This window comes from Maylandia zebra, linkage group LG2 (assembly GCF_041146795.1).
Source record: "Maylandia zebra isolate NMK-2024a linkage group LG2, Mzebra_GT3a, whole genome shotgun sequence".
Taxonomy (NCBI): domain Eukaryota; kingdom Metazoa; phylum Chordata; class Actinopteri; order Cichliformes; family Cichlidae; genus Maylandia; species Maylandia zebra.
Window position 1 is genome coordinate 32,735,954 of NC_135168.1, and position 26,792 is coordinate 32,762,745.

The 26,792-nt window shown below is 41.5% G+C and overlaps 1 protein-coding gene across 1 annotated transcript in view; it reads left to right on the forward strand.

Annotated features, from left to right (window-relative positions):
* Positions 1 to 26,792, forward strand: part of si:ch211-26b3.4 (connector enhancer of kinase suppressor of ras 2) — a 67,312-nt gene that overhangs the window by 11,670 nt on the left and 28,850 nt on the right. Inside the window, exons 2-9 of the mRNA XM_012922452.4 lie at positions 2,313 to 2,476; positions 9,582 to 9,784; positions 10,007 to 10,094; positions 11,251 to 11,292; positions 15,839 to 15,958; positions 17,973 to 18,032; positions 18,166 to 18,234; positions 22,068 to 22,214. Of these exons, the coding sequence (XP_012777906.3) occupies positions 2,313 to 2,476; positions 9,582 to 9,784; positions 10,007 to 10,094; positions 11,251 to 11,292; positions 15,839 to 15,958; positions 17,973 to 18,032; positions 18,166 to 18,234; positions 22,068 to 22,214 (893 nt within the window). The remainder of the gene's footprint in view (positions 1 to 2,312; positions 2,477 to 9,581; positions 9,785 to 10,006; positions 10,095 to 11,250; positions 11,293 to 15,838; positions 15,959 to 17,972; positions 18,033 to 18,165; positions 18,235 to 22,067; positions 22,215 to 26,792) is intronic.

Here is a 26,792-nt window from a genome sequence, read left to right on the forward strand (position 1 = left end):
ACTCACCAGCCCAGAGCTCTGACCTCAACATTATTGAAGCAGTGTGGGATCATCTTTATAGAGAACAGAACAGAACACAGCCAACAGCCAAAGAAAAGCTTTGAACGTTCTTCAAGAAGCCTGGAGAATTATTCCTGAAGACGACTTAAAGAAATGACAAGAAAGTTTGCCTGGGAGAGTTCAGGCTGTGATGAAGAGTAAAGGTTGTCAAATCAAATATTGACTCATACAAACTGGGTTTTTTTGTTTGTTTTTTTACCTTACATATCCTGTATTTTAATTATTTTAATTTCCTATATTCCTAGCAAAATGGAGAGAAATAGTTCAAAACAGTTTACACACCATCTAATATGTCTAACCTGGCCATGTCTTATATCTTAAAGGTTTAATGTTATAATTTCTTAAGATTTTTTCTAAAAAGCCATAAATATTTTTTTATTTAGAATAGAATAATCCTTTAAATGTCCCACTAGAGGAAATTTGGTTGTAACAGCAGCAAAAGAAAAGCACATATACAAACAGAACAGGACACCGAAAACAAACACACACAATTTTTACAGAAAAAAAATATTTACATGATGGACAATAGTTACAAAAACAGAGTACTGTACAGTTATTAAGATTAAAGTACAGATAAAAGTGGCAAAACCAGGTTGTAGTGTGCAGACAGAGCAGGCTACTGGAAGACGTTTAAATAGAATATTTAGAAAAAAGTACAGATTATGGATTGTACCTGTGCATTAAAAAGTAAACGGGTAACTTCCAATAAGTTCGTATATATAAAATGAGAAAAATAACAAGTTATAACAGTAGTAGTTGTTCGGTTGAATTTGAAAGCATGAATTGTTTAAAACAGGAATACACAACTGGTAGAAGCACCAGTACCTCAATTTTGTATTGTGTGCAACATAATAATTATAATATAGTACTTGAATAACGGTATTGATGTGTACTAATATTGCCTATATGAAAACAAATCCTCATATGCACCTAATTCATGTGCAGACTAAGTTATCACACAAGCCTTCCACGTTGCAACACTGTATCATTACCTGTGAAACACATGCTTACATGTGGGCCATTAGGGCTTTTCCACGGGGAACTTATTCTATTAAACAGTTTCCACTTGTGTTGCTACCGGTGTCACTGATGTGTTGCTTTTGAAATGGCTCTGCTGTGCTATATGTAACAACACTTTGTCTGCATGTCACTCAGAGCAACAGCAGGCTTTTTCCCCCGTTCTGGTATCTCCCATGGCACACGAAGACCAAGAGATATCTCGCTCAAGTGTGTGTACTCTATATACGCATGTGTGGTGACTTTGTTGAGGTGCTACCGCACTGTCTGCTCTTAAGCTTTGCATCCCTCGGGCATCAGTGTTTTCCTCACAGCTCTGCTAGGCTTTAACAACGGGCATCCACAGAGGTGTCAAGACCCTGAAGAGCAACACTAGCTGTAATTGCATTGTGTTTGAAGTCCATGCTCATAGGGGGAGTGAGTGTACCTTATGTGTTTAACTGTGGTTCTGTGCATGTGTGTGCGCATGGATTTGCTTACTCTTGTGCAACTTTTTTGCTCTGTGTTTGCTCGTTTTGGAGCGGGCTCGTTCATTAGATCTGTGGGGAGATGCGCCTTTTTTGCTGACTATATTTGAATCAAAGCCAGAGGCTCTTACCGATCAATTGTATCCACCACGCCTATGTGCAGCTGATTGGCTCTGTGCAAAGCAGGCAGCCACAGCGTAACAGCAGCAAGTCATACGTCGATTTATTGTTCGCATCTTCCTCGTTTTCTTTCGAATGGCTCTTTAATTATGCAAAATATGTGTGAAATAGATTCTTTTCGCTCTAAAATCTCTTTTATTGCCTCTTGAATGTTAAAAGCAGTGGTGAGAAAAGACTTTTTTTTCCTCATCAAGCTTATCATCCCGTACAGAAAAGGTGTACCAACAGATGTGTTTTCTAGCTGTCAGTAAGTTGCTCATAGATCAGTCAGAGCTCCTGGCTTGAGGCTGCTGTTTATCTTTACTTTCTATTTGGCAGGCACAATTTGCATGTTTTTATGCCTGACTACAGTGTTGCATCAAAGTAAGCCAGGATTCGGTCTCGGGAAAGGAGCTCATTCTTGTGTCAGTCAGTCATGTCTGGGACAATATTTCCTAATCGTGTTTTCCGTCTTTGTCTCAGAGCAGAAAGCCTTCTAAATCACTGATTGAAGCCAATATAAATATTTTTCTATATACAGCTGCGCAAAGTGATAGACGACAGATACATCAACACATCCTAATCTGTGTCTGTCTCCACTCTCCTTAGGTCTGGATGACTGTCTCCAGCAGTACATCAAGAGTTTCGAGCGGGAGCAGATGGGAGGAGAGCAGCTGCTTCACATCACCCATCAGGAGCTGGAGGAGCTGGGTGTCACCAGGATAGGACACCAGGAGCTCATCCTGGAAGCCGTGGACCTCCTCTGCGCCCTGGTCAGCCTATGATTTTAAATGCACAGTACTGGATGGAGTGATGGTCAACAAGCTCCTAGATATGCTTGTTATCTTCTTTTATAGCTATTAGTTAGTTATAGTTATTGCTGAGATAAAATAAGCTTAAAAATACACTCATTAGTCATTTTTTCAGGCACACGCGTTCAACTGCTCTTTAAGGAAAACATCTACATATAAAGATGAAAGCATGGCTCCGTCCTGCCTTGTATCAAAGGTTCAGGCTGGCGGTGGTGTAATGGTGTGGGGAATATCCAAGGAGCTGGGAAAGAAAGCCACTGGACTTCTCTAAGTTTCTTGCTTAAACTGTAAAAAGTCCAGGCGCTTTCTTTCCAAGCTCCTTAGACTACCATTACTGGGATGACGGAGAACCTACACAGACCGTGTGGGGAATATTTCCTTAGCACCAACTGAGCCATCCCATGTGCATCCCTTTGTGACCACAGCGTCCACAGTGTGACCACAGTGATGGCTGCTTTGTCATGTCACAAAGCTCAGATCATCTCAAGCTGGTTTCTTGAACATGTCAGTGAGTTCACGGCACTCAATTGGCCTCTAAAGTCAGCAGATCTCAATCTGGTAGAGCATCTTTGGGATGTGGTGGAATGGGAGTTTGACTTTATGGATGTGAAGCCAACTAATGTGAACCAACTGTGTGATGCTGTCGTGTTAATATTGACCAAAATCTCTGAGGAATGTCTCCAGCACCTTGTTGAATTTGTGCCTCAAAGTTAAGGCAGTTCTGCAGGCAGAAGTGGTTTCAGTCTGGTGTACCTAATAAGGTGACTGGTGAGTGTATGTATGTGTATATATGATAGGTGAACATTTCACCAAAGAACAATCATTGTCTAGTGCATAAAACATATGGAAAATCTGTTAAAATCAACTCATTTAAAGGTTTCGGGTTCATTGATTAGCCACCATGTCAACAACCCTCCTGTAACGACATGTAGATGGATTTGACAAAGTCAGGGAGCACTATGAACTACTGCACCTGTTTGGATACCACAATGTATTATAGTTTCTTCTGGTTTTGTTTAGATATATAAAATAATACATTATCTAGATATATGAGATATCAAGTAAACTGCTGTTTTTTGTTAGGATAAAGTTATTGTATCCTGTTAAAGGTTTTAAACCATAGCTGGTTCTAGTGTTGAAGCTGATTTTTAAAAAGTACATTATGTGCAAGTAGGTTTTACAAGAAGATATTTGCTCCTTTTTCCCAGTTACTTTAAGATGTGACTATGAGTTTTCTTCTTTTATAACTCACAGAAATACTAACAGGTTCAAAGGTATATATGTTGTTTTTTGTTTATTTTCCTCCACCAGTTATTGATATTGGCTTAAGAAATGACTGAAAAAAAAAGAAAATCATTCAGGCCTCGCTTTGTGTGTACTTCCTCGGTCATTGCTGACTGTATGTGCAGCGGCCCTGCCCGGGATTAGAGAATTAGGGAGAATTAGGTGCTACTCTCCCAGAGAGAGAAAGCGAGGGTGAGAGGGAATGGGAGAGAGAGAGAGAATGTAGAAAGAGTATGCAGGATGCACCTTATCTCCCATGCACACATGGGTGGATTAGTTGGGGCTGTTTGAATGTGTGTGTCTGTGTGTGTGTGTGTGTGTGTGTGTGTGCATACATGGTCGTGTGTGTGTGTGTGTGCTAATCAGCACCTCTTCTCATTCAAATGTTCCAGTATGGGAATGAGAGTCCAGCAGTAGCGATCACCATATGTCCGGAAATTTCTCACGGACATAAATTCTGAGTATCAGACAAAATGAGCCACTGAAGCTACCGCTGTGAGTACTTTTACTTTTTATTTGTTTGGCGTCATTCCGATCAGTTGCACTGATAATTAGTGAGACTGATGAATGGGTCAGCGTCTGATGGGAAAGCACACACAGTCAGGCATGTTTAAATATAGCCCACATTTACCCGTTTTTATAGTGTACTTAAAAACAGCACAGAAATATTATCCAAACTGACAATTGTAATGCTAAGACTACAAACAGGCTGCATTGTGCACACACAGTTTTTTTTTATGTTCAGAGGGATTAGTACCAACATTTTTTGGTATGTTTAGAAAATCTGGGTAATCTGTTGGCAGGTGTACAGCTTGTCTGATCATGCCACTGCTCATTCCTTGCCCAGTCTCTCTTGCAGGGACGTCGTTATGATTCCAATTATTTTGGCTAATAAAAAAGAATAAATAAACCCATATTAAACCCAATAAATCCAAATCTTTAAAAAAAAACATATTTAGTGAGGAAAAACTTGAGCGCCACAGCTCTGTGGTTCATGTAGATCCTGAATATTTGGACGATAAAAGGAAATGAAATGTCTGGTCATAAAGAAGAGATGAAGTTGGCTCCCATGGTTCAGCTGGGATCCCTCTCTGGTCTGTCTGTTGATCTTGATCAATGCAGGTTTCAAGAACTGACTGAGCTTTCAGTCTTGCTGTAATTGTAGAAACGTTCCTTCTTTTATGCCTGTGCAATCAAATTTTGCCCCCAGCATGTATACTAAGTAGAATATGTGGGTAGTGAATTTTCAGCAAGCTGTGCTTGGAAATAACTTAAAAAACAAAATTACTGCTCCTTCCTAACATGAAAGACAAAGATATTGGTGCCATTAAAGTTACAGGACAAAAATACAAACAAGTTTGTTGTACTGCAGTACAACCCTCACTATTTAATAGTGAGGGTTGTACTGCAGTATACATTATGTGTTCTGCTTTAACTGATTAATTAAATCGACTTTAACAGTCAGGCTACTTAGGCTACCTAAGTAGCTAAGGTGGCCATTTATGTGAACAGGGTTGTGGGAGCCAGGTTAATATAGCTCATATACTTCAGTATTTATATTTGTTGTTAAACTTGTTTTGTGTAATTAATAATTTAATAAGTAAATTCACGGTTATAATTGAACTAAAGTTATTTTCTTGCATTCGTGTTGGCTTGGTTAAGTAAAACTGTGAATACATGTGCCTTAAAGGCTTGGTTTGTAGTTAAAATCCCGGGAGGGAGCCACACGGTTTTTCTACCGTAGTATGTTTGTTGTTGAGGATAACTTAGACCTGATTACTCCTGTAAGAAGATTTACAAGCTGTGGAATAAATTTTTGTTTGTATCTTTTCTCATCGGTGTCCCGTGGAAGTTTTTTCCTCTTCAAATAAACGTACACGAGAAAAGCACTGGAAAACTGGTCTCAGGACTATACAGGGGTGCTACTTAGATGCTACCTAAGTACCACCCTGCACCTGCTTTATCCTGCACTACCTAACGTTTGCCCTTTGTATCCTGTAAAAAAACATCCATCAGATCTAAACCATCAGCCTTATATAGGTGTGATATTAGCTCAGGATTTATCCCAAGGACATCGATGCACTCTGGCTATCTGCGTGACAACTCACCTGTCTAAAAAGTTAAAAAGTGCATAGTATACATAGCCTTTAGGTTCTGACCTAACTCTCTCTAATTTTGTGGGTGGGGAATAATTAATAATTAAAGCTATTTAATTACATGAGTAAGTGTGTGTAACTACCTCTCTTCATTTGGAGACACCTGTGGGAGGATCCTGGTGCTGTCTGGTGCTACAGGTACTTCATAAACTCAGAGGAAAGACTTCCACAAACAGCTTTAAGCAACAAATCAAACCTTAGCTCCTGTAAATTTTTTTGTCTGAACGGCTAAATTCATTAGGCCGTCTGGTGAGTCATGTCACTCCGACTTGTTGGAGACTTTTTTTTTCAGTTTGTTATAAATGTGAAATTGTAGAGCAAATGACAGAAGCAAGAGTGACTATTTACTGAATGTGTCTGTGGTTTGAAAGATTTGTGTGAACTAAAGGCTGAGAAACTGTCCACTGGAAAACAAACATGTCAGTGAGAGCTTTTATCACAATCATCTATCACTTTTGCTCTTCATTAAGGAATTTCTTTCTCACTGTAACATGAGATAAGTTTTGGACTGAGCACGTATCTGTGTATTGAAACAGCGGCAGCCATGAAAGATTCTCACTTTGACACTTTGGGTGAGTTTATGAGATTGATTGTGATTAGCTTTTCGTAACTTAACAATTAAAGTTGTTTTGTCATAATCTTCACTGATAATACATATTTTTTCTTTTTGTTTCTAACTCTCCAAATCTGCTTTTTGTCATTTCCTTTATTCTACTTTCATCTCTCCCTGCACCTCTTTCATTTGTGGGTCCTTCTCAGTGCTATCTTGTGACTGCAAAACAAAGTTAGTTGCAACATTTATTTCTTACCATGCTTACCAGCTCATGCTTGGTGTATTACTTGGTCTTTTAACTGTTTACCAAGTAGTTTGGAATAGACTTACAAAAGGGGCCATTACAAACAAATCAAGCTATATGTAGCTCTGTTTTTAAACATTTATTTAACTCACTGAACTGTAAATAGATGTCCCTGACAATCAAGGTTAAAAAAAAATCACTGTTATATTAAATGCAGTGCTCAACAGTCACAAAAATTACAGCAGGACTTATTTTGAAGAGATGCAAAAAGCCTGCAGTAAAAATATAAAATTCATTGGTTGCACAGAATCCATCTGACTAATTTGAGCATTGAGGCCAAATCTTTTTGCAGAAAGCAACATGGGCACGATGGATATATTCTTTCTATGATTGATAGACATTCTACATTTTGGTGCAAGCATAGTGCAAAAGCTTTGACCGAGGAATCTGCAGCTGAGCAATACTTTACTTTTCAACAGGGTTTTATAGTTAAGTCCCTCTTTTACCCAAACATGTCATAAATGATGTGTGATTGTGACTCAGTGTACGAACAATAGCAGAAATACCAGCATAGCAAAGAGGCCACTCCAAACATGGCTGCTATGGTAACCACATTCACATGAATGGCAGGGGGTGGGGTGGATGGGTGGTACTCTAATGGCATCGCTCTCTTACTGTATTGATCTGGCACACTCTCTCCATCACACACACTCACACACACACACACACGCAAGCATTGCTAAAATTACTTCTCTCTTTCTCCAAAGTCAAAGTCATTCATGCGCTTTTATTCCCCCGCTTCATCTCAAGCGCTCTGTAGCCTGCAAAGAGCAGCACACAGCTCTAGACTGAATCATATGACAGCCTAATTACAGCTGTGCAAACCATTCACTCTATGTACATGCATGCATCTGCATTCGCACAGGAGATTATCCAGAACACAGTGTATGCATGACCCAGTTTCAGCAAGATGCATAGCTGGGTACGGTCTCTGTTCGTCTCGCTCCCCCCTTCTTGTCTTCTGCCTCTTTACTTCTTTAGTTGCCTCATCTCTCTCTTTCTCTCTCTCTGCTGCCACTGTGAAACCCTCCATCCTTTGTAGTCACTGTGGTCGTGACTGTGTAGAATAGATCTAGAGGCAGAGGAGGAATAGATACGTCTAGCTCAGCCTGTGGATCTGACTACACAAGGAGGCGTGTGTGTGTGTGTGTGTGTGTGTGTGTGTGTGTGTGTGTGTGTGTGTGTGTGTGTGTGTGTGTGTGTGTGTGTGTGTGTGTGTGTGTGTGTGTGTGTGTGTGTGTGTGTGTGTGTGTGTGTGTGTGTGTGTGTGTGTGTCAGCAGGAATCAGGCTCCGTCATACAGGACATGACTTGAGGTGCCTTGGGATGCTGAGCACAGTGTGGATTAGTGGATGTGTGTTTGTTTATTTAAAAGGGTCCCAGTGCAGTAATGGGCTACTCAGCCAGCTCAGTGTTTTTCTATTAGTGCAGTTAGTGGCTGTATGAATGATTATTAGTAATTCCCAGATGACATTTTTAAATTTCATGTAATTTCACCCGGAATAAGTTTTTATTTAACTCATGTTTCTTAAATATGATCTTTGCACATGATCAGCTAAGACTTGTGTAAAGATCATAGCTTTAAATAATAAGTATAAAAAAGTATTTAAAAAATAAATACTCTTACAAAATATACAAATATTTTTCAAACACTTAGTCTTCGAGTAAATTAGGCTTATCTATCACTAGCTACAGACATGTAAAAAGACTTTTCACAGACATCTCTGCAACCCAGTGAAAAACTAAATACACTTTGAGAAACATCTCAGACTCTACAGGCCTCAGTTAGCGTGCTGAGTGTAAAAGCTGATGACAGTACAAAGCCTTTTCTTTCATATACATTTTCTACATGGGAGTGGGGGAATAAAGATGAGATGTGTTGCACAGTGCCACATTTGGCAAAACAGCTCAAACCAACTGTCGAGCATGGCAGTGGAGGGTGATGATTTCAGCTTGGTCTGCAGTGACAGCATCTGGGCACCTGACTGAAATCTGACCATGAGCTCATCAAAGAATTCTAGAGTCAGGTGTGACTCTAGAAAGTGACAGCATTTGTCTGACAGTAAAATGTTAGCTAATCGTGGGTTATGCAACAGAAAATTGATATCAAGTGCAGCAGTAAATCTACAATAGAATTAAAATATAGATAAAAAAAATAAAAGCATTTCAAAATCCAGACCTCAACCTGAGTGAAATGCTCTGGCTGGACCTTAAGAGAACTAAATGAACGAAGTGAAACGAGGTTGTGATAAAGAGAGGGCCAATCGTCCACAATGATGTGAGAAACTGATAAAGTATTCATTCAGAGATATCAGATGATACAGTTATTCACTGACTGTATATCATGTCTGTTATACAGATAAAGTATATTGGACTAAAATACAGACTAGCAGAAGGTGATAGCTAGCCTCACTATTCTTGAACAGAACAAAAATATGCATGTCAGTGCCTCTAGCTAGTCAGGTTAGCTTAACTTAGGAAAAAGCTAGCATGATTTTATCCAGAGTTTTTAAAAAAAATCAGCAACCCAAAACCCTATGTATATATTTCCTCTTTCCAGACCTTTTGAAATATATATATATACATATTTAGGTTTTTGTATATATGTATATATGTATGTCTTCTAATCCCTACATTAGCTAACTTAAGTTAAGCTCCTTGCTCTTTGGCAAAGCTCCTGACTCCACAGAAGGTCGTGACGTTTTTATCCAACTTCAAATTCTCAGGATAAACATATTTTCTGATCTCAGTTTGTCTGTTTGTCCTGCAGAACTACGGACTAGAGACAGAGAACCTCCGGACTCTATCCCACAAACTCAACGCTTCAGCAAAGAACCTCCAAAATTTCATCCTCGGCAGACGGAGGGGCGGCCATTATGATGGGCGAGCTTCCCGAAGGCTACCAAATGATTTTCTCACTTCAGTGGTGGATCTAATTGGTGCAGCCAAGAACTTGCTAGCTTGGCTTGACAGGTGGGGGATAACATATGGAGATTAGATTGTTTTGTTTTTTTTAAATTACAGTGTTAATGAATAAATGAAATTGCAAATATTAAAAAAAAAAAAAACACCAAATGCCAATATTTCTCAAATTGTTCAGGCAAACATTTTTTCTCTAAAATTGTTGGATGTTTTGTTTTTACACAGCAGAAACATTTCTCAGGTTATGATCCCTATTATTCTTTATTTTCTTAGGTCTCCGTTTGCCAGTGTGACAGAGTATTCATTACTGAAGAACAACATTGTGCAGCTCTGCCTAGAATTAACCACCATTGTACAACAGGTGCTTTCACACACATTCCTGCAAACATCACACAATACACCATTTCCATATCCATTAAAATAAAGGTCATGATTTGAATTTAAGGGTCAACACTAGAGCAGGATTGGATTGGAGACATCAATATGTATAGAGCTTTTGTTGCCTGCAGCTGGTTTCTATAGATTTGAGCACGTGTGCAACTTACATGCATTGCCACAGGCTGTTTGCAGCATGGCTGATGGGACGAGTGGCTCTCAATAAAAGCCTTAAGCAACATTCTCATCGACTCACTGTTAGACATCATCCCTTGCCTAACTTAGGCTCTGTTGAACAGTGAACCAGAGGTCTCTCATCCCTATAATTCCCTGTCCTCCTTCTGCTTCCCCTCTGGCTCGATTCCTCATGTTAATGCACCACATTATACACACACACACACACACACACACACACACACACACACACACACACACACACACACACACACACACATCCAGCATACTCACTCTGGTACTTTAGCCATCTCATTGTTTGGACAGAAACTATGTCTCCTCTCTTGGACCCCATTCATATCCTCCCAGTAAGAGCCTGCTTAGAGTGTGTGTGAGAGTGTGTTTGTACTTGTGCCCAGAATGAGTCCTGGAACCGAGCAGATAACACCCATCCCCTGTTACAAGGGCCAAAGAAGAGCGAGGAGAAAGAGACCACCGCAGGTCCACAATGGGCCAAATGAACATGTGGCTGCCAGGGTGCAGCGAGACAGACAAAGGTGGCAGCGCTGTCCGTACTAATGCATCAGACAGATTAATTAGCTGCTACCGTGTACATCTGGTGGATTCAGTGGGCTGCCTTCTCAGAAATGCATTACCTATCAGCTGTCGGTGAATAACACTCCGTCAAGCTTCAAATAAAGTCATTTTATAAATCCAGATATGAATTTGATGCTCCAGACCCCAGAGTAGATCTAAAACTCGTCACTCTACTGTCAAACATAATGCAGAGGGGTTGTAACAAAATAGCCAACTGCTCAGGTCCACATGCCTTCCATTTCTTCCTGTTGGGCATCTCATTTCCTTCTTTCCTCAATGTTATATTTGGACTAGAGAAAGACACTTGAGCTGGAGTGCGGATGTACACATCGATGTTTTCTTAATGTGTTCCTCTTTGTTCTTTTCTACAGGACTGCACTGTCTATGAGACAGAGAATAAAATTCTTCACGTGGTAAGTTTTTCTTATAATATCAGCGACCATTCAAAGTTGTCAGTCAGTTTTTGGGGTCAACAATGAACTTTCATGCTCAACTAGCTTTACTTCATTGTTGCACTGTCACACATGTGGTTACAGCACACATGAAACTGCAGCGCGTGGTAATCCGCATATTTCCAAGCAGCTGGCTCATTGCACAAACCTGCCATCTAGTATTTGCAAGAACAGAATTTCACATCTACCGGCAGACTTCTGCACCGGTTTTGAGAAATTAAAGCATTTAGAGAAAATCTGTGTGTGAAACAGAAAAAAAAAGTATTAGCTAAACTGGTGCATTTGAGTGCGCTTCAGTTAGACGTTTGTGTTTGTGTGTGGGCGTGTGTGGGCATGTATGTGCGTGCACTTCAGCGTACTGTTTGTTTTTGGTCGAGTGTGTGGCACAAATTTGTGCATGTTAAAGTGCAAATGAGCCCGAGGCCTTCTGAAAGCTTCAGTATGTGTGCGTGTTGTGTGTCCATGCGCGCAAATGTGTGCATCCATGACGGAGAACTGTCTGCATCCACGTGTGAAACGGACTGAGCAGCCAGTGTCTGATTTGGGTTGACAGTTGGTTTAGGACACTTCCTGCTGCCATTCAAGGTCAGGTGGAGGAAACCAAATGAAATGTTAGCAGGGGGAGCTCACAGAAAAAACTGTTGACGCATCTTTTGGCAAAGAAAACGCTCAAGGAATGCATATTTTTGCACATGCACATTGGATACTCTGTAATCCATAAGCTCTTTGGTTGAGCTGTCATTTACCTCTGCTGTTACAGCCCCAATAATGGCACAGGACAATGACATCAGGCAAATTCAAATATTTAAAGGGCTCCATTGCACACGCAGTTACATGCTCACAGCCATCAGTGCCCGACTAAGGGCCGCACATGATTAAGTCTGTTATGTGCGGGAGGTTTATGTGTGAAAGAGGGAAACAGCATGAAGAGCGAGAGAGAGGAGGAGCTGTTTGTTTTTAGATCCAGCTTCCTCGCAGGCTCTTATTTACTGTGAGTTTTCCACAAAGATGAAGTGAAGGTGAGATAAACCATGCAGGCACACACAACAAACACAAATATCCAATCTTATCCCCTGTTTTTGAAACAGAATGGCACTTATATTTGGACTTGGACAAGCGCACTTGTCCCCAAAAAAGTTTTTCTATTGCACTGCTAGGTAAAAAAAAATAGGTTAGTTCTAGCCAATGTGTTATGTTGACTCGATGGAATTTTATTGTAGCTGGAAACTGAATTAGAGGGAAGAAAACAGCATATTTCTAACATTTGAATCCTAGTGACCCCTGAAATTAAAAATTATTTACTTCAAAATAACAGCAGCCAGATGTGATTCAGTATAGATGGTAACTTGGTACATTAAAGTGCGTTTCTACTCTACTAGAGCACTCAAAGCACTTTATAAAAAACAGACTATTTACTATTTATCTCCGATTGTTTAGATTTGACCTCCAGGTATAGCAGGGGGATATAAGTAGCATCTTCTCCACCACATAACCAGCAACAAGCTGGTTTATGTCTGTTTGTTACAGCTTCTACTAAAAGCTACCTGTTTCTCAGATGCAGCAAGGATGTTCGCCTCTTCAGCCTCACCCTTCTTCAGCAAGGTGCACTTAACTCACAGGTGCTTCTTCAAATTTTGAAGTAGAGCATGTTAGCGGCTGACAGCAGCTAACAGACTTATCATCACCCCAAGCAAGACTCTTTTTTTCTCTTTTTTGTCTTTTGACGCAACAATGGAGACAGTAACAGATTGACTGGAAACATCATGTTGCTCATTTCAATGCAAATGTAATCTGAGTACTGCTGCTTTGTAACATGTTACAGACAACATTGCACAAAGCTTCAAAAAAACAAGCAAAGCAATAAAAAAAATAAGTAAATTAAGTAAGCTTTTAGTAATTTGATCATATTTATAACTGAAGATTTAGACTGATAGAAAACGAGTTAAACACACCCGTGAGTAACACTGGTTGATTAATTACATTTCCAGCGGGCTCTTTTTCATCCAGAGCTCCAAAACAGTGGAGCAAATGTAAACATACCATAACTGTAGGACACTGCGATACTATAGCCTATCGTAACAATCTCTATAAATATATGATTATTCTAAAAGGAAATGCTTTAAAGGGAGTGATTCTTCAAATTCTGCTCTCATTTCGGTCTGAAGTCTTACTTACAATGCAGTCATTTCACATAACTGGGTTTACAGTTTCACTCAAGTATTCTACTGTATGCAGTTTGATTCAGACAGACATACAGTATCTAAGAGTCTCCAGTGTATAGCCAGCATGGGGATTACAGACTGTTTACTGTAGTGATAGTTGTACCTATCTCAGCTTCTGCTCAATAATGCAAAACTCACTGCTACTCTGTTCTCTTTTAGACCACGGCCTGCAGCAATCAGATGGACAAGGAGTGTGTGTGTGTGTGTGTGTGTGTGTGTGTGTGTGTGTGTGTGTGTGTGTGTGTGTGTGTGTGTGTGTGTGTGTGTGTGTGTGTGTGTGTGTGTGTGTGTGTGTGTGTGTGTGTGTGTGTGTGTGTGTGTGTGTGTGTGTGTGAGTGAGAGGGAGATAGAAAAGAAGAGCTATAAGATATGAATATGTGTGAGTCTGTGTCTGATGGAGCATGAAGTGTGTATGAGTGAGTGTTTTTTGTGCATGCATGCATAAGGATGAGAGGAATTACATAAGACTGTCCTAGTTGTGTGTTTTCCCTTTCTCTTGTTTTCTCCCCCTTTCCTCCCGGACTCCCGCTCCCACCTCCCTGCCTTTCTCCTTCTTTCTCTCTCTTCCTCTTCCCTTCTCTGCCTCTCCATCTTTCGCTCTGTCTTGGTTGATACTTGCTGCAGTGTGTGTGTGAGTATGTGAGAGACCATGCATGTGCAGAGGATGCATTATGCAACCGTGCTCGGTGTGTACATGTGCATGAGATAGAAGGCGCGAGTCGATGAGGATGAAAGCACATGAGAGAATGGGAATAAGAAATGTGGTGGTGGTGCAGTTGAAGGAGGGGGATTCCGCCAGAGCTTAATCCGTTTGGCAGTGTACTATGTCTGGCTTTCTGTTTGACTGCTTTTAAATCTCACGCCAGCCAGCCACATAAGTTAACCTCCCTATAATCTGTGCTCTGGTGCTGGGGAGGCGTGTCAGATCAAGGTCCAGGGTGTCAGAGCTAGAGGAGCTGAGAGTAGCCGCACTGGTGGCCTTTTTGTCTCTCTACTCGGCATTAATCCCGGGTTAGGACTATTAGTCTAATGATCAAAGAGGAGCACAAGTACAGCCCCAATATTGTCACTTGAGCTTTAGCTTGGCATGGCTCTATACACAGGATTATAAATGCACCTTTTCTCATTGTTTCTACCCCTAACCAACCTTTAAACCCACCCTCACTAAAACTCAAAATGCTGTTTGGTGCCTGAGCTGGGTATGCCATTACATAACGTGAACATGCTGGCTAGAACATAATATTACTGTATAAACATAATACTAAGCAGACAAGGCGATCTTTAAATAAGTGACTCAGAAAAAAAGATGCAGGTGTGTGTGAGAGACAGCATCACATAGCCAGCTCGCCGAAGATTCTCCACCTTTTTCTTTCACACTGAATGAATCATAGGCTGTGAGCTGTACACACACACCGTGTGTATCACATGTGTGTATACTGAAGATCTCCTCTGTTCGTTTCGTAACTGTAATCTGGTAATTGCTCATTAGGACGTAGATCAGAAGATTATTTCATACAGGGTTCATCACTGCCATGCTAGTCACAAGCATACTGTAGCTGTAGTCTGTCTTCCATGTATGCCTGTTACATTTCAGCGTGTGTGCATGTGTGCTAGCATGTGTGTATGCACTACAAAGAGATGCTATGAAGGAGGATAAGCAGGGTAACAGTGTCTGTAAACCACCTGCATTCAATCAACTAAGATTAGAAGGCAAAGATAAATGAACTTGCATGCGTGACCGAGCACACAAACAGCCTGAAATATAGTCAAGGTTTATTTAGAACAGGCAAGGTGAGGCAATGCTTTTTGTGAGTGCTGCTTGGATTGGGTAATGTTGTTTGTATTAGGAATAGGCTTTAAGTGCAGTGTGGGGAAAAAATACAGCAGTTTTACAATTTTTCTTTTTTTGCTTGTTTCATTGATATCCAGGCAAATGTTACTGATAAAAAAAAACAAATGGAAACTGTGCTCTGTAATTTAGACGTTAGAAAATGTCAACTGAACACCTCAGGCTGGCTAGTACGGCTGATGTGTTGTTCTGTCTGTGACGGTGTCTTGTGGGCATGCCTGTGGGCGGACTGTGACAGGAAACAGTTTGTGCGCTGGATTGATGGAAGTGGCGACGTGGAACAATCTGATGAAATAATGTCTGTTTCACCTCCTCCAGCTAGGTCACAGCATCCCTTGCGGCCCAAAACCAATCTCAATAACTTTCTGTCTTCCTCTTTTTCTGTCTTTTTCTTTCTTCCTGTCATTTTCCCTGCTCTCTTTGCCTCCATCTTCAGTGTAAGACCTTAGCAGGGATATGCGATCACATCATCTCTCTGTCGTCAGACTCTCTGGTCTCTCAGTCTGCCCATCTGGAGGTGGTCCACCTTACCAGCATCATGCCAAACGAAGGCCTGGTGAGGACCTCTTTGAAGATGCACACAATCAAACAAACTAAGGCTGTTTTAAAACTGCATATATCAACAAGTACTTTATTTCGACAATCGATTAAATTATATTTGTACTGTGAAAGGCAACCTGTAGTTGCATAGCATCTTCTAACCTAAAAGTCTTCCAGGAAGCAATTATACAGCTCTTAATTTACATTTTCCAGGCTCCAGGTCTTGGTTTATTTTTTGCAAGTATCATAAAACTGTAGTCTCATAGAAAGCCCAGTCAAGTAAGAGTGCAGAATTTGGACCGGCAGTTTGAGTGTTTTGGTGGTTCTTGGCTATCCGGAAACTTTGTGTTAGCCTTTCCTTTAAAATGATCCATCTGTACAGTTGAAGTCTCACAGCAAATATTTCCTAACTAGGTCTGAAGTTCTCACTTTTCAGGTCAAAGGATAAATATGCAGCACTGTGCAGAGGTCTTGAAAATGCCAAAGAAGTTCTAGACAAAAAACTTGTATCCTGCCATTGTGTGCAGTGCATCCTGGACAAAAGTCAAACTGGTAAGCCTAAAAAACTATCTACAGCAGACGAGAAGTCATGTCCTTAAGAAATAGGAAAACCTCCAGCAAAGACCTGACAGAAGACCTGAGAAATGTATCTGGTCCTTCAGCTGATCCACCAACTGCTCACTGAAGCCTCATCAGAAATGGTCTATGTGGTAGGGTGACTGTCAAGGAAGGATGTAAAACAGAGAGAAACTGATAGCAAATTACACAAGAACTGGACTGAAAATATGTGGCAACAGGTCTGATGGAGTGATGAATCCTAACTGGAAATTTCTGTTCAAGTAATTTTCAACATGTATGTACACGGTGGAGGCTCTGTCGTGGTTTAGGCTGCATTTCAAGCCATTGGTGGTGTCTTATCTATCAATCTTGTTCTTCTTCTTTGATCCCTAGCTGGCGTTAGGCCTGGATCGGCTCCTAAGCCAATACGCCAATGGTGGGTGCCAATGGATGTCGAATTTCCTTCACAACTCGTTTCCATGCATGACGATCGTTGGCGATTGTCCTGGCCTTGTCGAGATTTATTCTGCAATCTCTGACGTCATCTTCGACCTGTTTTAGCCATGTTTTCTTTGGTGCTATTTGTTGGATTCTCCACTGGGTGGGTCGTTTACACCAGAAGAGTTGGTGTGGTAGTCGGCTCGCGTCCATTCGACACACATGGCCAAACCATCGCGATCTGCGTTTTTGAATTTGCTCCTCGATTGGTGGTTGGTTGTCGCACATCCGTCGGATGTCCTCATTTCGAAGGCGGTCTCGAAGTGATACTCGCAATATTTGCCGAAGGTAACGCATCTGGAAAACTTTGAGTTTGTTGAGGTCCACTTTGAGCACCGTCCACGTTTCGGATCCATAGAGTAGAATCGGCAGGATCAGTGTCCGGAAAAGGTGGATTTTGCTCGGGATGGAAATATTGGTTCGCTTCCGGTGTCTTGTCTATAAGGTGTCTGATTGGCAACAGCTTCATTTTTCAACGTGGCAATGATCCCAAACACACTTCCAGTACAGTAACAGCATACCTGTGTAGAAAATCACACAATGGACCTCTATCAGTCATGGATTGGCCTCTACAGAGCCTGGACCTCAATGTTATTAGAGCATTGTGGGATCATCTTTACAGAGAACAAAGTCCTCGGGCAGTCAACGTGCAAAGAAGAGCTTTGAATGTCCTTCAGCAAGCCTGGGGAACTATTCCTGAAGACTACTTGTAGAAATTAGAATAAAGCTTGGCTAAGAGAGTTCATGCTGTATTAAACAATCAAGTTTGTCAGTATTATGCAAACTCTGTTTTTCCCTTATATTACTGTGTAAACCGCTCATAAACCGGTGCACCTATTTCCCATTTATCTAGCAAAATATAAAAACATGAACGGCAGCTCAAGACTTTTGCACAGTACTGTACATATGATGTATTTCCCTGTGTACTCTTATACTAAATCCACCCTGCCTACCTGTGTTTGCTTGCGCTTCAGGGGATGTATATAAAATCAACATATGATGGACTCCATGTTATCACCGGAACCACAGAGAATGTGAGTTTTTGCTTCACTCATTTGAAAGGTTGATGCTCCACCAACCCCAATATAACACCGATTTTGTTGCCTCAGTATTCGCCTAAATTTGTTTCCATTGTCTGTTTTTGTCCTCCATTTTTTGCCTCTGCAGTCTCCAGCAGATCAGTGTAAGAAGATCCATCCAGGGGATGAGGTGATCCAAGTCAACCACCAGACAGTGGTGAGCTAAAGACCTGCCAAACACAACACTGAAGGCATAAAAAATTACAGAAAAGGTCCTTTCCATTTGTTTCCACCGTGACTGCAGTCTTTTGTTCCCATTATGTGCTATGTTAAGGAGGTGCCAAGGTACATAATGTCTGCCGGCACCACCACTGCTGCCACCATGGTGCTTCCTGTCCTGTGCCTGTGTTGCTATATAGGCTAATTAGGCTAGAGGCAGGAGCAGATTATAGGGCAATTGTTAGAAGACCTTTATTCAGACCAGTGTGATTATCTGCTCACTCTTTCTGGAATTTCTTCCTATTGTCAGAAAAAAAAAACCCTGAAGGAGGCATCCTGTTTGAAATGAGAGCCCATGTTCCACTTTCATATGTGAAAAGCTGTATTCTGCCTATAACTCATCACATCAGAGAAAAGCAGAGAAATGGGCAGCCATTTTAAATGGAACGATGGCTTGTGAGGGCATGTGATTGAACGTGCCTATCTATTGCCTGTGCTGTCAGCTCGGGCACAAACAATTTGTTCCAGTGTTTATATGAGTTTTCTGAAGGGGGGAGTGTTGTGTCTGTGTGCAGACGTCTTTTGTCTGCTTTTTTCCCCATATGAATTTCCTTGTGCATCTTGATAGGTGTTGCTCATGCGAAAGCATGCATGCAGGGGCTTGGGAGCGGTTCTGATTGACATGTGAGGGAGGTAGGTGTTATCTCTGTCTCTCTCTCCTCGGGGTGACGGTGCAGATCGCACCCTGCCAGGCTCTCAGCTCCAACCCTTCATTACTCCCTCAGCTAGACCCTCACCACTCTGATACCTCACTCTGGGGTAGGAGATAAGCAGTGGGGGAAAGAGAGGTGTGTGTGCGTGTACGGTGGGGGGGGCTGAAGCATTTGGGGGAGGCTGAGATGCTGAGGCAGAGCTGGGAGAGTTGGTGGGAGGGAGGAGGAAGTAAAGAGGGACTTGGGGAGAAGAGTAAGGGGATAAAAGAAGAAGAGAAGAGGGGGGAGAGACAGCAGAGGGAAGTCTCCAGTCAACACAGCTCTTCGTTCAATCCCAAATTGAGCTGCTAAAGAGTAAAGACGGATACACACCACCAGTAAACTGTAACTGTCAACAGCAATTGATAAGTTCATCTTATCAGCCTTCAAAGTTAAAATTACATTAGTGTGAATATGGATCGTACAAATTCCGTTACATTATGGAATCATCATGTAGGCCTATTAAGCAACAACGCTGCCTTCGTGTCTGTGAATGAGGGTTTTTGGAGACTCACTTCAAAACAGGGAGTTGTTTTTTTTAGCTCAGCTCGTTTTCTGAGGAAAAATGTGGAATTTGCTCAAATAAAAAACTGATTGTTTGAAGAGGCAGCATAATTATGTGGAGGTAATAGCATCTGGGAAAATAATGAAGACCCCTGGGATTTGAAAAAAGCTCTCCAGCAGCAGTTTATGCTCTGTTATTTTGGTAGGTCTCTCCCTGCTTCCCTTTGCTATCTGTGTATTTGGATAAGAGAGGAGACCTAAACTGGGCTGGTTACCAGTAGCTGTGTGAGCCCTTGTAGTTTACAATGCACTATGTTGCTGTGGAGCTTAAAGTCATGGAAGAAACAAAAGTTTAGCTTGATAAAAGTAGAGTTCAGCTCACTCGCAGTTTAGCTGCATAAAAATCAAGGAAAGGAAATCGAACCACAGTCTTATCAACTCATGTAGCTTCAAAACTACAGACACGACAGGATTAGCTTAGCATAGCTAAGTCAGGTGGGGGCAGCGTTTGCTTCAACAAACAAGATATTGCACTAATTGTTAAACTTCAGACGCACTGATATAAAGGGGGTTTTTTTGTTTGTTTTTTTTCTACATTTTGTCAGATTTGAGCTACCTGTTTCCACCATTTCCCAAGTGATTACACTAAGCTTGGCTAATTGTTGTGTGGTTATCACTTCATGCTAAACAGTTTGCTAGCAATCAGCTCAGCAGCCAAGCACGACAAGAATGTCCCAACATGTTGAAGTTTTCCTACTATAAAAGAGGCCAAAATGCTTAAATGGTAAATGTTCTGTGAGCGTACACAGCTCTTTAAAGCTTTGTCTAAAATGAGTCGACTTTTATTTCAAATCAGGAGCTGATTAATGTATCGTAAACAAGATTTAAAATCTGACCAGAGATTCAAAGCTAGCTTTCGATGCTTGAAGGTGTTTAGATGACAGGAACTATTTGTTTCCACACTTCTGTTTGATAAATGTCCTTACCCCTCGCACAAGGATTTGAGCTTGAGCTCAACAGTTCACATTGGTAAATTACAGCACAGATGAATGGCACCAGTTTTAGTGTGTCCAGGAATAACCCCTTTTTGGTTTAAGTGGCAGGAGAGAACAGACAGCAGTAACTCACTTTGACCCAGGCTCTTCCTGCATTTGAACACTGACTGAACTCAGAGCTCTGAACTGGAGAGGGGGAAAGTGGACGCTACAGGCCGACACAGGCCATCATTATGTCAGGAATAAGGTCAGAGCAGCTCTGTCTCTGTGTGTGGCTGAGTGTGCATGCGAGTGTATGTGGCCTCTGCGGACATTTACAGTGGCTGAGACCAGTGTAGCCAATCAATGGCCTGACGACTACTTCGAGCTCTGGAGACAGGCCGGCCAGAATTGCTGCAGTCAGCACTCCTTTCTCTCTCTCTTTTCTGCATTCCTTAGGCCTAACTATACTGACTAAGCAACCCTCTATTTAAATATGACACTTCTTCTAGACCAGTGGGGCCACTGTGGTCAGTTTTTTGCTTTACTTAAGGCTACAAAGTTTAGCATTCAAACACTCTGTGTTGCAGCTTGTATGTTTGCAACTATTAAATCGGAACATTTTTTCCTTTTAGGTTAGACGTGCTTGTATTAGACTACATCGAATTTTAGCTTTGAGTTAAATAGCAAACTCTAAACTAATTTGGTAACTAGTTTCAGAAATTGCAAATTATAGGTTTATTATAGATGGTATTACATGCACACCTGTGGGTTCTTTCCGGGTAATCTGACTTGCTTCCACAGTAAAAATGCATATTGGTTTAATTGGGGATTCTAAATTGGCCATAGGTGTGAATGTGACTGTAAAATTTTTCTGTCTCAATTTGTTAGCCCTGCCACAAACTGGCAACCCTGCCTTTTGCCTTATGACAGCTGGCATAGGCTACAGCAACCCTGTGACACTGAGTGCAGAAGAAAACGGACTGAAAGTCAACTTGGCTGGAAATCATGCTTGGAAAGTTTTCGGATAAGGCCAGGCACTAGTGAAAAATAAACTTAGCTGTCCATCACTGCGTGTCAACTAACCAATTTTGACCAATCACATTAACAAATCTTACAAGACAGACATACCAGAGAGTGAAAGCAGGTGATATTTTGAAAGCTAGCAGGTACTATTTAGGTAGGTATGAAGTTAGCATGTTAGATAATTCTATCTTTGTAGGGAATATTTGTGTATAACATGAATGGAACTGGCTGGCAGTGATGATATCTATCTATTGGACATTTAAAACAGAAGTTCCTCACAGGATGCTGGTTTGTCTAAGCTGTATACTAGAGCTGCTCCAGTGGCTTTTCTAATAATTTCTTTCATACTATTATTACTCTCTGTCTGGAAAAAAAAAATTTATAATATGTCCTAGAAACATACACTCTTTTGGACAAGCAGTATCAAAAGCATGTGTGTGGTGGTTTGCAGCAGCAGTCAGTCCTATATCTGCTGCTGTGCATGGTGGTTTTCCACAACAGATTCAGATGAGCCTGATTCATTGTGTAGCAGTTTGCAGCAGTCGTTTCGGGAGCCTGGTATGTGTGTTTCTCAGGTGGGCTGGCAACTGAAGAACCTGGTGAATGCTCTAAGAGAGGACCCATGTGGAGTCATCCTCACGCTGAAGAAAAGGCCCCAGAACACCCTGAGCTCCACACCAGCTCTGCTCAGGAACGTCCGCTGGAAACCACTGGGCCTGCAGGTAAACACCAGCACAACTCACAGACGCATTAATGTCTCGCATGCTGACCGGACAAACGGTCAGACTCAGTTTGAAGAATTACTGTGACTAAAATGTGAACGGAGATGTCAGAAACTTGTATTACTTGTATTACTCCCCTTCTGTTTAGTCTCATGCATCCTTATCAGCACACTCGACAGCTACAGTGTAAATTCACATGTAGTAACCTGTGTAGTACTTCCATCTTTGACTCACTCTCACTCTTGCTTTTACTGCCCACACTCTGCATTCTGCTCCTGGCATTTTAAACGAATATTGTTTTAAAAGAAACTTATTCCCTGATTGACCTTGTATCAGTCCTTCCGTTGAGCATTTAAGAAATCTTTTTTACCATTTGCCACACTGCTGGCAGCGTTCAAAGCCATTCACAAATGCGTAGGCAGCTAATGCTCAACCTGAAGAGAATTTAGGCATACAGAAGGCTTGCTTTTTTTTTGTTAAACAGCAATAATGCTAAAAAATCATAGCAGTGGAGAGTAAACTACCTAATTAAATCTGCACTTTATTTCGATCTTGTGTAAAGGATGTAAATAGCGCAACGTGGCCTAAAGTTTTATGCTGGAGAGAAAGAGTTTAGGCAACAAAAGGTCATCCGAGGGGTCCCCATCCCACTCCCCTCCTGCTCACATTCAGATTTATTGAGACTTTAGTCCCGATTCATTCAACCTTTGCCCCAGAGATCGTCTCGTTGTCAAAGACGAGTAAATTTTTAATGTACTGTAGATCTTAAAGGTGGAACGCCTGTTTGAAGTCTCGCAGCTCGTAGTGGGTGTACACATTTCACTTAAGGGCAAATACTTTGTTAATCTGTCACTCGCCGCCCAGAAATATCACTGAGCAATTTAGGCACACAGAAAGAACGAGCTGTGCCGAGACGGACGGAGGGGTGAGGCGAGGGCTAGTCTGATGCTGCCTGAGTGCTCTCTGAAGCGCCAAATGTTTTGTCAAGATCCTGTGTTGCACGGCTGCTATTTTTATCTCAGCATCAGGCTAATTCATTTACATGCTACATGTATGCTTTGATCTCTGTTCAGCTGCTCTTTAGCTTTTTGAGGTTTTTTTTGTTTGTTTTTATTTTTTCGTATGCTCCTTTTTTATTCTGTGCTTTCTGTGAGCATATAACTGCATTATTAGGTGGCATGCATGCAAGTGTATATTTATGCAGAACTTGCAGCTTCTGGGTAGCGATGTGCAATAGCGCTCAACTTCATCACCACAAGGTGAAAGATCATAACAAGGTAAAAGACTCTTCTCGTTTCCAGGTTGCTGCCTTGTTATCACGGCCCCCGAGTTGTCATCAGGAGCCTATTGTTATATTTATGCAATAGCAGGGGATTGTGGGAATTCTACTCTGATGGACTGCTTAGACATAAACGCGCCATGAGGGGCCCAGATCAGAGCGCAGAGATATCTGCTGGAGAAGAGAAGAAAGGAGTGTTTTAGTTTTGTTCTCTCTCAGAAAGACTGGATCTCTTAATTATTCATAAGCAACTACAGGCAGCTCCACTGGCTCTGAAACAAGAGCTGCTACTCAGCAAATACTGTAGATAATTCACTGAATCCAAAATATCTTGCTAAACAGCCTGTTTGTGTGTGAGCATGTGTGTGTGTGTGCGGTGGAGAGAGGTGGGTGTGCGCACATTGCTGAGCTTGGCCGCATGCACGCTTGTCCATCTGGGTGTCGGAGCAAGTGTGTTACTGTATGTGTTTGTGCATGCATGCGGAGAGATGATTCCCCGTCATCGGACCCGTTGCTCCTTTGAGAGGCGAGGGAACTGGGTCACTTCACTGTGTAAGCGCTGGTTTTTGGATGCATTACTGTACATGCACGCTTCCAAATCAAACACACATAGAGAAGACATGCGCACTCGCACCTCTGAGCTCAATTTTGGAGGATGAATTGTAAGGGCTGCAAAGTTTAGCTGAAATGTGGCAAATGTACAGCTGGATTATAACTGAATCCACAAAGGAAACAATTTATCTCGGCATGTTATCATGTGATTCCAAGCTCCCGAAATCCTTCCATGGCAACGTCTTTTATTCTACTAAATAATGACATATCTCTCTCCTTTGCTCTCTCTCTCGTTCTTTCTATGTGTGTGCCGGTTTGTGAGCAGCAGGAAGGAGTAAAAGCAATTTGATGATTCACTGTCATTACATGTGAAAGGGTTTTAAAAGAGAACACGAGGATTACCGTGATGATGCATACCGCATGCGTGCATTCTTGCATGAATGTCTTCTGGGCTGCTGCAACATGTATGTGTTACTGAGAGCATCCACGTCACAGGTCACACATGCGCCACACGTTGCCTGTGACCCTGCTTTCACAAACCTGTTACATGCTCAGACATATAAACCATTACTCTTGATAAAAACCTGCTATTTTGAGCAACATGTATTGGCAGTGAAGCTCTTAATTGATTGGCTAGCTGAGTGCGAGGGAAGTTATTGATTTCTATTATTTTTTTAATAATCACAAGTCGTTCTTTTGGTCTGTTATTGTGCTGTGTGGTGTTTTCAGCTCCTAGTTTCATACTCAGTGCAGTCATATGAGTGGTATCAATCTCTTCATCTAACTAGAGGCATTAAAGCAAATAATTACATTTCTCCAAATGTCACACTGTTAATTTGACACATCGGTATATGCCATTTCTATTTTTTCCACATGGGCTTGCTTTAAATATAGTCACTGGCCACTTCATTATGTACACTTTGCTAATACTGGGGGGGATATTGGGCCATACTGACATGATAGCTTAAAACATTTGCAGCAGATTCTTGCACATCCTGTCCGCCGCATCCCCCCAAAAAACGGATCCATTTGAGCTTTTTGACACGGTGGGTTATCCAGCCATCAGGAGATGGGTACACTGTTGTCACAAAGGGATAGACATGGTCAGCAAGAATCCTCAAATAGGGCTGTGACATTTAAACAATGCTCAGTTGATAGTTAGGGGCCAGGAGAATATCTCTCATATTATTAAACCATGAGCTGCCTGAACCATTGATGCAAGGCAGGATGGATCCATGTTTTCTCATTGTTTCACACCAAATTCTGTCCCTGCCACTCCAAGTGTTGCAGCAGAAATCAAGACTCATGAGACCCGGCTGCATTTTTCCAAACTTCAATTATCCAGGTTTGGGGAGCCTGTGCAATTTGTAGTCTCAATAGCTTGTTCTTAGCTGAAAGAGTGGCATCTGCTTCAATGCTCGACGTGTTGTGCGTTCAGAGATGCTCTGCTGTATAACTTGGTTGTATACAAGAGATTATTTGAGTAGCATAAACAGCCATGCCAGGTTCAATGTCACTTAAATCACTTTTCTTTCCCATTCTGATGCTTGATTTGAACTTCAGCGGGGCACCTTGACCATGCCTAATTCCTAAATGCATTGAGTTGCTGCCATGTGATTGGCTGATAGATAGATTTTTGCATTAACAACCAGCTGAACAGGTTTCTATAATGAAGTGGACATGAGTGTCCCTCTGGGTCACAGTATGGCTTATTTATCATTATTTATCAGTCACTGTAGCTTATAACTTCTGTGCTTATGATTGAATGTTTATTATTTCAGCACATTTTAGATTTGTCTGTAAATGTTATAGCTGAGTTTAAGTTTAGATTAGTACTGTATTTTTCGGACCATAAGGAGCACCGGATTATAAGGCGCGTTAAGCAAAACAAAACAGTCAGATAAGTCAAACTTTACTCAACTCATTTTTCTTGCTTCCTCCACTTCCCTATCATTGATTCATTAATGTTCAATTCTCTTGCAGCTGCTCTATTCCCATGTTGTTGCTCAGTTGTTCTCGTGACTGAAGTTTGGTCTGTTTACAGCATCTTGCCATGCGATTGCATTTGTCCCTAACCATCGGGAACCCTCATGTTAACGTTTATCGGGTGTGAAAGAATTGCTGCACATTTCACGTATGTCAACATACTGATTGTTATCAAGAACACAAATTACTTGTGTGATATTTACACATCATGTGGAAAATGTGAAGGTGTGATGACAGTTTAGTTCTAGTCAAAACATGTTTATTGTGCTGATCGAACATAAATGTTAGTGCAGATCTAAACTGTCCTCTCTCCGGGAGCCTGGTTCTGCTGGAGGTTTCTTCCTGTTAAAAGGGAGTTTTTTCCTTTTGCCAAGTGTTTGCTCATAGAGGGTCATATGATTGTTAGGGTTTTCTCTCTGGGGCGATCGTGGCTCAAGAGTTTGCCTTGTAATCGGAAGGTTGCCGGTTCAAGCCCCGGCTTGGATAGTTTCGGTCGTTGTGTCCTTGGGCAAGACACTTCACCTGTTGCCTACTGGTGGTGATCAGAGGGCCCGGTGGCGCCAGTGTCCGGCAGCCTTGCCTCTGTCAGTGCGCCCCAGGGTGGCTGTGGCTACAACGTAGCTTGCCATCACCAGTGTGTGAATGACTGGATGTGTAAAGCGCTTTGGGGTCCTTAGGGACTAGTAAAGCACTATACAAATACAGGCCATTTTTTATTGTAGGATCTTTACCCCACAATATGAAGTATCTATATAAATAAA